This window comes from Elgaria multicarinata, chromosome 16 (assembly GCF_023053635.1).
Source record: "Elgaria multicarinata webbii isolate HBS135686 ecotype San Diego chromosome 16, rElgMul1.1.pri, whole genome shotgun sequence".
Classification (NCBI taxonomy): domain Eukaryota; kingdom Metazoa; phylum Chordata; class Lepidosauria; order Squamata; family Anguidae; genus Elgaria; species Elgaria multicarinata.
In genome coordinates, this window is record NC_086186.1 from 7492099 (window position 1) to 7504364 (window position 12266).

At 44.9% G+C, this 12266-nt stretch overlaps 1 protein-coding gene across 1 annotated transcript in view; it reads left to right on the forward strand.

Moving 5' to 3' along the window:
- Nucleotides 1-2440: 2440 nt before the first annotated feature.
- USP3 (ubiquitin specific peptidase 3) overlaps nt 2441-12266 on the forward strand; it is a 38377-nt gene continuing 28551 nt past the window's right edge. Inside the window, exon 1 of the mRNA XM_063142695.1 lies at nt 2441-2595. Within this exon, the coding sequence (XP_062998765.1) occupies nt 2505-2595 (91 nt within the window). The 5' untranslated portion in view covers nt 2441-2504. The remainder of the gene's footprint in view (nt 2596-12266) is intronic.

Here is a 12266-nt window from a genome sequence, read left to right on the forward strand (position 1 = left end):
CTGTGTGTGTTCGACTCTTGATATTCCAAAGCTAGAAATAACTTCCTAGATCATTTCCATCACGAATGTTAAAATATCTGTAGATCTTGACCACCGTAGGGATGGAAGAACTGGGGATATGCCACCTTCTCAGAATTCTCCCAAATTCACTCCAAGGCTCAGTTCAACTCTTTCCTGTTTTTCATTTGTGACCTGTTTTTTGTTTGTTCAAACACATAAAGTGCACATTTCCATGCAATTTTTTTTTAAAAAAACACCCCAGCAATAAGTGCATTTAAAAACAGATTTTTAAAAACATGATCCCAAGTTTCGAATGCATAAACATCCCCCCCCCCAAAAAAAAACTTGCTTCTGTTGACGTTTGGGACTAGTTTGGATGCTTTGCAAACTGGAACAAAATTCTGGTACATCCCTACCCTGGGAAGATGTCTGGAACACATTGTGTCCTGATGCCCTCTGGTGTTCAGCAACTGAAATGTCATGAGAGAAAAGGTTCTCCGGAGACCCCTGAATGTTTATAGCCACCCACATGGGAGTTCTCTTGAAAAGGCTCTAAATTAAACCGCTGCAAAGGAAGGAAGGCTCCTTCTCAGTACTGTTACTTCACGAGGTCACTTCCTTTCTCCATTTGCAATTGCATTTGTACCAGTTGTTGGGGGTGACAAAAGAAGCCTGTTGCTTCTAAGCCATTTGTATGTTTTTAGATCGGTATCCATAAGACCCATTTGTCCTCTAAAGCCCAGGGACTCACACCTTCCATGCAATCCTGACCCTGTCCCACCTCCTCATCACATCTTCCAAAAGGGATGATGGGGACGCGGCGTTCCGGCTTGAAATAGCATCTTTGAAATACCTTCCTAAGAATATTTGTTATTAGTATTCAGGCTGCGAGCAAAAGCATTTATTTCCATTTTGGGAGGGGGGGGATTGATCAATGAATGTTTATGAATTGTGTTGTTTATTTATTGTTGATTTTATTATTTACTTATTTGTATCCCACCTTTTGCCCAATACTGGGCCTCAAGGCGGCGTTGCAAAATTTAAAACATATACATTTTAAAACCTAGGAAAAGACATTGTTAACTCCCTGCCCTCCCTCCTGGTAGGCATTAAACTGAAATGTTATTGATAGATTATTGTAATCGTTTTATTGTTTATTGTGAGGACTTTGTCATAAAGGGTAGGATATAAATATCTAAAATAAATGCATAGGATATAAATATCTAAAATAAATGTCATTGTTAGCTGCTTTGGGCTTCCTTTTGGAAAGGTGCAGACATGAAATGAAATTATTTGTGCCTTCTACTGACTCCACGTTAATCAGTTTGTTCTAGCTGATGTTTTCCACTGCTTTTTTCTTATTCTGGTAATTTGAATGATTTTTTTTAAAAAAATGTGTTGGGTTTATGTTGTGCCTTGTATAGTGCTTGTTTTACTGAAAGTTACTTTCTTGAGCATTTGGGGGGGTAATATATTAATAACTGTAATATTTATGTTTATAAAGGAAATATTTTATTTAGAATTATTTTTAGGCCGCCTTTAAGGACAATACTCGTGCAACGCCTGCTTGTAGTGCCTTGAACACAGGATTAGCCGGGTTTATCTCAATGCGCATGCGCGCCAGCTAAGGTCTTGCAAAGGGATCTCCCAGGAGAGGCGTCGGCTGCCATAACCTTGCGAGCAAAGTGCGCGTTTCCTGCTCCGTCCGCCTAGCGGGCAAAGGAGGAACAGTCGCCGCCGGGGGGAAAGGCTGAAGCGATCAAAAATAGAAGGGAGGAAAACCCGGCCCCTGGAGTTCAAGGGAGCGGGGCTTCTGGCGCTTGCTCCGTTGGAACGTCTCGAGAGATAAGGGATAAAAAGCCAAGTGTCGCGCACCCCCTCATTTCCGGTTTCCATTAAAACGACTTTTTATGCGGGGATGCAGCAACATGCCAAAAAACCCAACCTCCCTGCGAGTGGGGAGCCGGCTTTACGCAGTCTCTTCCACCGGCGCACGCGCACACCCAACCCACTTTAACGGTCCCCTCCTCCCTTCACCGAGGCTTTGCCTTTCATCCCACGCAACCGAGAGCCGGAAGTGTATAGTTAACCATTCACAGTGACTCTTCTCCGGCCACAGACTGAGGAAAGTGGAGTTCGGAAAGCCCGGCGGCTGATGGATCTCCGGAGTCGGGATCGGGAATGAGAAGAGGCGGGACATGGAGCGCCGCCTGCCTGTAGGGAGACAGGACGGCAGCGGTGGGGAGGGCTGCTCCCTCGCGCAGACGCCGGCCGGCGCAAGCGCAGTCGTGCCGCCGGGGGCGCGAACGAGCGAGCGGGCTGGCGCGCAGGCGCGTTTCTCTCACACGATCTCTCCCCCCGCCACCCCAGCCTCCGCGCGCTTCCCTCCCTCCGCCAGCCAGCCAGCCAGCCAGCCAGCCAGCCTCCCTCCCCAGTCAGCCCCGGCCTGGCCTCGCCTCGCCTCACGTCCCGCCTCCGCTTTCGCCGCCGCCGCCGCCGCCGCCATGGAGTGCCCTCACCTCGGCTCCAGCGTCTGCCTCGCGCCGGACTCGGCCAAGTTCCCTCAGGGATCGCCCTCGTCGTGGTGCTGCAGCGGTGAGTGAGGAAGGGGCGCCGGATGAGGGGGGGGGGGAGACGACGACACCGCCAAGGCTCCTCTTCACGCCCCCCCCTCTCCCCCACACGGCTCTTTTGTTCCTGGAAGGGCCCCGGGACCCTCCCCCAAACCCCCCCCCACCATCTTTCCGGGCACCCCCCCATTCTCATGGCTCCCCATCGCCCGCCTTTATTTAAGCCCCCTCTTTCTCCCCCCACCCATCTTATCGCTCTCCCCACTAGACCTCCCGGCCGTCGCCCCCTCTCTTCCCCCCTCCCCCCTTTCTCTCTCTCTGTTTATTGACCAAGCCGCCCTTCCCCTCCCCCCGCCGCTCTCCCCCTCCCCCTCCACCACGATCTGTGGGTTCCCTTCAGCTTTATTCATATCTGCTGTTCCTTTGTGGGTGGGGGGCTCCCACTTCCTTTTCTCCCTTTTGACTCTCCCCCATTTCCTTATTTATTTATGGAATGTGTTACCCGTTTTTCACTATAAAATAATCCTGGGTACATGAAAAATACAGCATCAGCCCCCTCTCACCCCCCGCCCGCCGCCCCGCCCGCCTGTACCTTATGCCTACTGTCTTTTCCCCCCTCTCCCCCTTCCCACGTTAACTTTGCGCTCCCCCTTCTTGCCCACTGAATGCCACATCCCCCTCTATGGAGCTTGTGTGTCCCCCCTCCCCCACTCCTTGCCCCTTATTATGCCTTCACTCTCGCCCCCGCACTGGGGGCTTGCTCCCCTGTTCTTGCACTTTGCAAACTAGCTCTGTTGCACGGATCTTGCTTCCCCGCTGCCCCCCCCCCGTCTCAGATTTTCTTTTTTGGCTCATTTCGTCACTTCTTTATAGGATACCCCCCCACACACACTTCCTCTGCTGCACCCTCCCCCACTTCAGATCCTATTCCCATTGTCCCTCAATTGAACCCTTTTCTCCCACCTCCTTCCGCTGGCTGGGTTGCCCCTTAATATGTGTGTGTGTGTGTATGTATAGAAGTTGTACATCTCATTTTAGTTTTGTGCGCATTAAGCTCCCACGCCTTATATAATTCCTCATGCCAAATCCTGGGCTGAGTTTTTATTTCCTTAGTGGCCTTTTCCTCCCCACTGAGGCCAGATGTTGGGGGCAAGTGGACTAGGGTGCAGGAAAGGGGGTGAACAAGAGGAGTGTGATGCCTTAGATATTTCTCCTCCCCAAGCAGAAAGAAATCAGTCCTTTTCTCCCTGGGGATGCTGCCCCTGGCTGGAGACGGTGCAGGGACGTCCACAGTGCCTCCACCTCCCCAAGCTCAAAGCATGTCACTTTAGATTTCTTCATCAGATCTCCTTGCCTTCTTTCTTTCCCGTGATTTTGCAGATCTCCTTGCCTTCTCCCTGTCCTGCTGTGTGGACTTACAGATGTTTGGTCTGTGAGGTTCTGCCAAGCTTTGTCTAGCTTTTTGGGAGAAGGGAGTCTAGCAGGCTTGGTCCTGACCATGTGCCTGGCAGGCTAGACATTGTCTCTCTCTGGGGCTCAGAGAGAAGGCGGGGGTGGGGGCAGTGAGAGTTGCTTTCATCTCGGAAAGAATGTAGGGATCTCTTACTAGCTGCTTTGTTCCAGTGAGAGAGCAGCAATGAAGGAAAGGGAACCCACAGAGATGAGTCTGGAGAAGCTATGTGTGTTTAATGTGCTGGAAGGCGCCGGTTGTATTTTTGAGTTTAGGCCATGTCTGTGTGCTGGGCTGGAACATGCTGGCGGGGAGATATAGCGCAATAAAACATGCGAAGAAAAAAGCCCCAGCAGGAAATGCTGGGTAACGTGATTCCTCTGTGTACACAGGGCCTCAATCAATATTTACATAATTAAGATGTATGTTAAGGTGCAAACCAAGGCTTTCCATGTCAGGCCTTTTGTTGATTTAATGGTGGGAATAAACATGAGACACTTGCATTAAGTTTTCAGTGCACTTGTGGAAATGGAACAGCTTGCTCAGATGCCTTCCCTCGAAGGCTTGTACATTTTCAAGGGGAAGTAAATTGGTAATAGAACATTCTTGCTGTGTTTACGTTTAATTTGATAGTGGTTGCACTTTGTAGCTTCCTGTGTTTTTCTGAGAAGCCTCACTTAGAGTTCTAATGAAAAGCACCTCTAGGATTTGCAAGCATTAATAAGGGTTAACCCTCACTCTAACTCAGTGGGAGTTTTGCAGTTCAATGAGATGTGGATTGCATCCATTGTGACTTCATCTAGAGAGAAAGAGAACCTTCCTAATGATGGTGTTTTCTGATGTTTTCTTCCATGGAGATAAAATGGCTGCTCTTTAGTGTGGTGTGTGTGTTTGAAGGCTGCTAGCTTTCTTGAATCTCCTTCGTAACTCCATCCTGGAGCTAAGGTGTGGTGGGTGTTGCTGCTGCTTTTGGTAAAACCAGTTTTTTTACTCTATAAAATACACAGCATTGAAGGAGAATTTATTTTACGGACTGATATTATAGGAAAATTAATAGTCATGTCAATGCAAACTCTTTTTTAAAAAATCTGCTTGAAGAAATATGTTTACAAATTCAGCCATAAGGGGTGGATCTACTGGCTCAGGGTTATCAAAAGGAAAGGAAAGCTGTCCAGCAAGGTCATGTGTCATGAAGGTTCCCTCTCCTCAAGGAAGGCCAGGAAGATAAAACTACCAAAATTGAACTGTAATAAAAACGATTAGTGCAGCTTTCCAGATAATAAATACAAACTGTGAGCTGTTCATGTCAGAGTGGTGGTGAAGTTACTTGCTCATATGGAGTTGTTACCTGTCCTGCACGTGGCTCCCTGCAAGGCTGATATGTGTATAAACTTCCTTACTGTGAAGTTTGAGGCAGTCTACCACAAAACTGGAATAATTTGGAAAAAAATCTAATTGCATGCCCAAGAACTGGCTTTTGAGTTACGTTTTGCCGGACCACAATCAGTGACCAGCCATTTTCTTTGTCTGTTGAATGTGTGAAAACTATAGGTGCACATAGGTGAATAGAGGATGTCTTGCTGGGGTGCCAGAGTTTTCCCATACTCTTTTTGTTATGGTAAAGTTCTCTTTCAGATTTTTAAGCTTCTGTTCTCACAGTCACCTTTTCCTCCTCCCAGACCTTTCCTCCAACACCCTCAGACTATTTTTAAGCTTTCCCACGTTCTTTCTCATCCCATAAAATTTCAGCCATGATTGTAATGTGGAAAGGCCAGGAGGTTGTAATGTTCTGCAATATGTCCTGATTTCCCATAAACTCCTGGGCATGTATGTGTGTGGCTCTTGTGCTCCTTTGGGACTACCCTACTGAATGGAGTTCAAGAGAGGAGAGTGGGACTTTCTATTCTTTGTGTAATATGATATAGACTTAGGAAGGTAACAACTGTGGAAATTTTGTTCCTGTCTTTTTGTATTTAAAGTGTCATGTTTCCTATTTAAAGTTCACAAAAAACACAAATGATTAATATATTCTGGACAGGTCTGTAAACACATTTCAATAAAACTCATTTTCTGTCTCTATGGGATTGTCAGATCAATGTGGACGCTGGCTTCAGTAACGTCTACAGCTTATCTGCTATATAGCATCTCTGTTATAGTGACCTGATTTGGACATCACTATACCAGTGCCGTCATTTGTTGTTGGGTTATTTCTCCAGCTTGTCAAGAGAGAGTCAAACCTGTAGTCTAGGTTCACATGTGGTTTGTTTTGCCACTCCCACTTGCAGCAACACACTGCTTGTAAACAGTAAGTATGGCATATGAACCCTCCCAATGAGTAGCCAAGTGTGCCTTCATTCCTGGAGCTCTTGTGATGCTGCACCTTGTCCTCACTGTTGTGTTTTAACTAAAATTGTTATTAAACCACTAATGGGGCCCATCAGCAGTGTTGCTGAAATCCCTTCACTCTCTCATAAATACTTAGGATATTCACCATGTGATGTGACATCACATGGTTTCTCCCCCGCCACCCTTTCCCTTGCTGCCCCTTGTGATTCAGAGAAATGCACAGCATATCAACGCAGCCCTGCGGAAAATCCGTAAACCCTAATGAGGGAAGAAAGAGACTTGGATCTGTGCTCCATCAGTTTTTTGTTGTTGTTGTTTATTCGTTCAGTCGTTTCCGACTCTTCGTGACTTCATGGACCAGCCCACGTCAGAGCTTTCTGTCCGCCGTTGCCACCCCTAGCTCCTCCAAGGTCAAGTCTGTCACCTCCAGAATATCATCCATCCATTAAGTATGCAAGCCACTTGATGAGAAAAGGAACCTCCTGCAAAAACTATCTCAGTCCCCTTTTGGTTAGTCTATGCCTCTTGGATGGCATTCTACACCGTGGTGACTAAGCTATGTAAAACTAGCTAAGAAATTGGTTGGCATTTCGTTCACTTCTTAAAGCTACTCTCTCAGAAGGATCTTGCAGTATGGCATTAGGGAGACTAGCTCGGTGAAAGTCTATGAACTCCCCATTTTTCTTGTGTGGGATTTTTAGAATGAAATTTCACAACTCTTCCTTAATGAAACCTCCTTTCTTTGTTCCTGAAGAAAAGGAATTCACTCAGTGGGAATTCCTGGATATTCTGTTCATTTCTGCTGAATGGCAAAAGATAAGGATTTTCTCTGTTGTGTAGAGAGGTTACATCACATTCCACATAACTAGTGTGGATTTTTAAAATATATATATATCTTTTTACTGTTGTACAAATGTCAAGGTCTTGAGTTTGTCTTGTTTTGCCAAACTGGGAAACGTTTAACATATGGTATTAATTTGTCCTTTGCTGGCTGTGATGTCCATTCATATGGCCTAGGAATTATCTGTCTTGCAATGCGATCTGCCTCATTCTGAGTTGGTTAGCTGGCCTTTATCAAGTGAAATTATGACCCAGTGTTTGTCAGAGGACTATTGCATAATATTTCAGAGGAGGTCTTTAATGAAGTAAATAGTTTCAGACAGTTTGAATTCCTAAACCACTCTTAGGTCATACTGGCTGAGGGACATTTAATACTTCAGTTTTTATTTTCCCAGACTTGTTTCTTGGTGGCAGTCAGTCACAGCTTTATAAATGCAGAACAGTAGTAATGGAATTGTGCCATCTTTTGTATCCAGTTGGAAACTGAAAAGCTAGAATCATCAGCTGAGAGTGGTCTTCTGTTTTGGCCTTTATTGGATGCAAAAAAATTTAAAAAATAAAGTCAATACATGAGTGCAAAGAAATTTTACAGCGGAAAGTAGTTCTAAAAAGCCTGAAGTATGTTGAACTAAATCCATCTCCTTATCAGTTGAAGGTTTTTGAAATCAATTCCTTCACATAATGTTTCTTACTGAGTGCAGTTTGATATATGAAGAATCCTTGCTGAAATGATAACACGGTGTTAATTGTAAAGAAATGTGAGCTCTGCCTTAATGGGTCATCTTGACACCCATCAACATTTGCTTAGGGTACAAAAGCCCTCAGATATATTTCAAATGTTACTGCCATTCCCTCTGATGAAGGGGAGGCCTTGTGTTAAGGACTAGCTTGGTAGCTATAGGCAACCAGCAATTCCATGCAGGCAACTGCATGGAATTCCTCGCAGGCAAGTGTATGGAATTCCTTGCAGGCAAGTGAGTAGGCTAGCAGAAGAGGGAAGCATCTTCCTTCATGTCCAGCATAGAAATGCAGTTCTCCGTCCCTCCTCTGCCAGCCCCTAACAAGTCAGATCAGTAGAAATGGGTGGGAGGTGGCACAGGGGGCTATAGGAGGAAGGGGGGTCATCCATAAAATGCCTTCTGCTAGCAGAGACGTCTGCTAGATCAAATACTCTTCTGCGAACAGATTGTATATAGATTCTTCTGTACAATCCACAAAGAAGCCAGAGATATTGCTTCTATTTAGTTCCTGTGTGCTTTCTCTTTGCCAAAATATGACCATGATTTTCTGTACAATATTAAGTGCTGAATATATAATAATTCTGCTTATTTTTAAGATAACCAGACAGTATCTTGCAAAATCATGAAAAGCTCTTGAATTGCCCCTGTTATAATGTATGTTGCCATGTAAAAGGACATACTGTTTGCAGATCTCTGCTTTCTGTAATCAGTCATGTTTGCTTGCTACATTGGGATGGACCAGTCTGACGCAATTGAATTCATATAATGTATTGCACCTATACTGCTTATTGTTCAGGTTGTGTAACTGAAGCTCCCCAGACGGTTCAGGTGTGGTGTTTTTCCAACACCTTCATACTATTGCACAATCACAGAGAGTAATAAATTGACTCTATAACATAGCAGACTTCCAAATTCACTTGTATTACTCTCGCCGACATATGTTTTGGCATAGCAATAGGATAAATTCAGGATAAGATTAATGTTTTCATTTAAAACAAAACAAAAAACCCGCTCTTGACGCATTAGATTGTATTTTGCTAAATAGGGAATTGCATGTAAGGGCTAGTGGAGATGTACAATTAACTTCTGTTAAGAGACCAGCAGCAGATTACATGAGTCTGTGCTCCCTCCCTTCTCAGGAGCAAATTACCTCTTAAGTGTTCATTTTGTCAGCAGCAGTATTGAAAACTAATCAATGTTCACACAACCAGAATTTGAGAATTATCAACTACTGTATTCTAGAAATCCTCTTTACCTTTGCTCATAATTGAAGCATTAAAAATGATGAAGGTTATGTAGGACTATTCCTCAGAATGTTACAGATGACACTGGGGATTGAGAAGAAGCTTGGTTTTAGGCCCAAAGATCTAGAGTGCAGATCCAGTTTACAATACAATAGTAACATCTACTGTACTGACAAGACAGAGAGCTTTTCTAGATGAGGCTCTTATTGTGCACTTGCCATTCTTCACTCACAGTTGTTTATGGGTGCTTTAGATGACAACATTATCCTCCTTTCACAGTATTTAGGGTAAGGTGGAGATCTGGTATTTTTAGCAGCACAAAACAGGTCACAATTCTTCTGTGTAATTGTGTTATTCTGCTAAGCCACAGTGCCACCTAGAGGTTATGTAGTAGAAAGGAAGGATAGGAAAATATTGTGTACAGATCTGATCTTCTGCACACAATCCAGAAACATAAGCAGCTAAACAACCTCATTTGGAAAACCTCAAAGATTAAGGTGAGTGGTTCCCAGGTATGGGAATTGGGGAGTTTGTCCGTTCTTGCATTCTCTCAGGAAGAACTGGTATGTAGTTTGGGGGTGCTGCTTTGATGGCAAGGGGTGCCTGGTGCCAGTTTCAGTTAGAATGCCAACTATTTTCTTTCCTGAACAAGGATAGCCTGGCCACTGTAGTCCATGCATTGGTAACCTCACATTTAGACTACTGTAATACACTTTTGTGGGACTACCCTTATTCTTGGCCCGGAAGCTGCAGCTGGTGCAGAATGTGGTGTTCAGGATGCTGAGTGAGGTGTCTGGCTGCACACATTTTACACTGGTACTCAGTAGCTAATCGGCAGTGGCTGGCTACTGAGCCAAGTTCAAGGTTTTGTTCCTGGCATGTAAAGCACTGAACAACTTGGGGCCAGGTCACCTGGCGGATCGCCTTCTCTGATATAGACCTGTTAGATTGCTAAGATCATTGGAGGAGGCCTTGCTGGTTGTATTGCAACCTGCTGCTTGCCTCTAGCGGCAACCTGGAAGTAGGCTTCTCTGTGATGGCCTTTGCGGAATGTCCTCCCCCTTGGCTATCTGGCAAGCACCAACTGCATCCAAGAGTAATGAAGGAGCTAGCGGAAGAACTCTCAGAACATTTGTCTATTATCTTTGCAAAATCATGGAAGACGGGTGAGGTGCCGGATGACTGGAGGAGGGCTAACGTTGTCCCTATCTTCAAAAAGGGCAAAAAGGAGGAACCTGGGAACTACAGACCAGTCAGTCTGACATCCATCCCTGGGAAAATTCTGGAGCAGATTATAAAGAAGTCAATCTGTAAACACCTTGAAATCAATGCAGTGATTACTACAAGCCAACATGGATTTGTCAGGAACAAATCCTGTCAGACAAATTTGATCTCATTTTTTGATAGGATAACCTCCCTTGTGGACTGTGGGAATGCTGTGGACGTCATATATCTTGACTTCAGCAAATCTTTTGACAAAGTACCACATGACATTCTGATTAACAAACTAGCTAAAAGTGGGCTAGATGGAACAACTATTAGGTGGATCCACAGTGGGCTACAGAATCGGACTCAAAGAGTACTTATCAATGGAACCTTCTCAAACTGGGGAGAGGCAACGAGTGGGGTGCCGCAGGGCTCAGTCCTGGGCCCAGTGCTCTTCAACATTTTTATTAATGATTTGGACGAGGAGGTGCAGGGAACGCTGATCAAATTTGCAGATGACACCAAATTGGGTGGGATAGCTAATACCCTGGAAGACAGAAACAAACTTCAAAGTGATCTTGATAGGCTGGAGTGCTGGGCTGAAAACAACAGAATGAAATTTAATAGGGATAAATGCCAAGTTCTACATTTAGGGAATAGAAACCAAATGCACAGTTACAAGATGGGGGACACTTGGCTCAGCAATACTACAAACGAGAAAGATCTTGGAATTGTTGTAGATCACAAGCTGAATATGAGCCAACAGTGCGATATAGCTGCAAGAAAGGCAAATGCTATTTCGGGCTGCATTAATAGAAGTATAGCTTCCAAATCACGTGAGGTACTGGTTCCTCTCTATTCGGCCCTGGTTAGGCCTCATCTAGAGTATTGCGTCCAGTTCTGGGCTCCACAATTCAAGAAGGACGCAGACAAGCTGGAGCGTGTTCAGAAGAGGGCAACCAGGATGATCAGAGGTCTAGAAACAAAGCCCTATGAAGAGAGACTGAAAGAACTGGGCATGTTTAGCCTGGAGAAGAGAAGATTGAGGGGAGACATGATAGCAGTCTTCAAATACTTAAAAGGTTGTCACACAGAGGAGGGCCAGGATCTCTTCTCGATCCTCCCAGAGTGCAGGACACGGAATAACGGGCTCAAGTTAAAGGAAGCCAGATTCCGGCTAGACATCAGGAAAAACTTCCTGACTGTTAGAGCAGTGCGACAATGGAATCAGCTACCTAGGGAGGTTGTGGGCTCTCCCACACTAGAGGCATTCAAGAGGCAGCTGGACAAGCATCTGTCAGGGATGCTTTAGGGTGGATTCCTGCATTGAGCAGGGGGTTGGACTCGATGGCCTTGTAGGCCCCTTCCAACTCTGCTATTCTATGATTCTATGATTCTATGAACTTTGGCATAATTTAGGTGCAGTTAAAGATCTACCTTGTCACCCAAGCTTTATCTGACTTATTGTGCTGCCCAATTGACAACTGTTCCCTGATGTTAAATCTTTTAATCGAGGATGCTCCCTTTTATTCGAAATATTTTTAACAGAGACATTTTGTATTTAAATTTTTTATGTTGTAAACCACTTTGAGGTGTCTTTTTGCGGGGAGGTTCTTAAATCTGTCATGGTATATTTAGCTTTCTTTTGGCAGCCTGCTTACCAGTGAATACTATGTAAAACCACACAGGCTTGAACGGTCTGAGCTGTTTTCCTCCTCCCCTTATTTCTCATTGTTCATTGACAAGAAGTGATGAACTTAACTCTTCACTATCATTACGGGGGAGTGGGGAGGGGGGAATCTTATGAAATGAAATAGACTGAACAATATACTGAAAGTGCTTAGTGCAGAAGGAGCTGTGTGTTTGGATG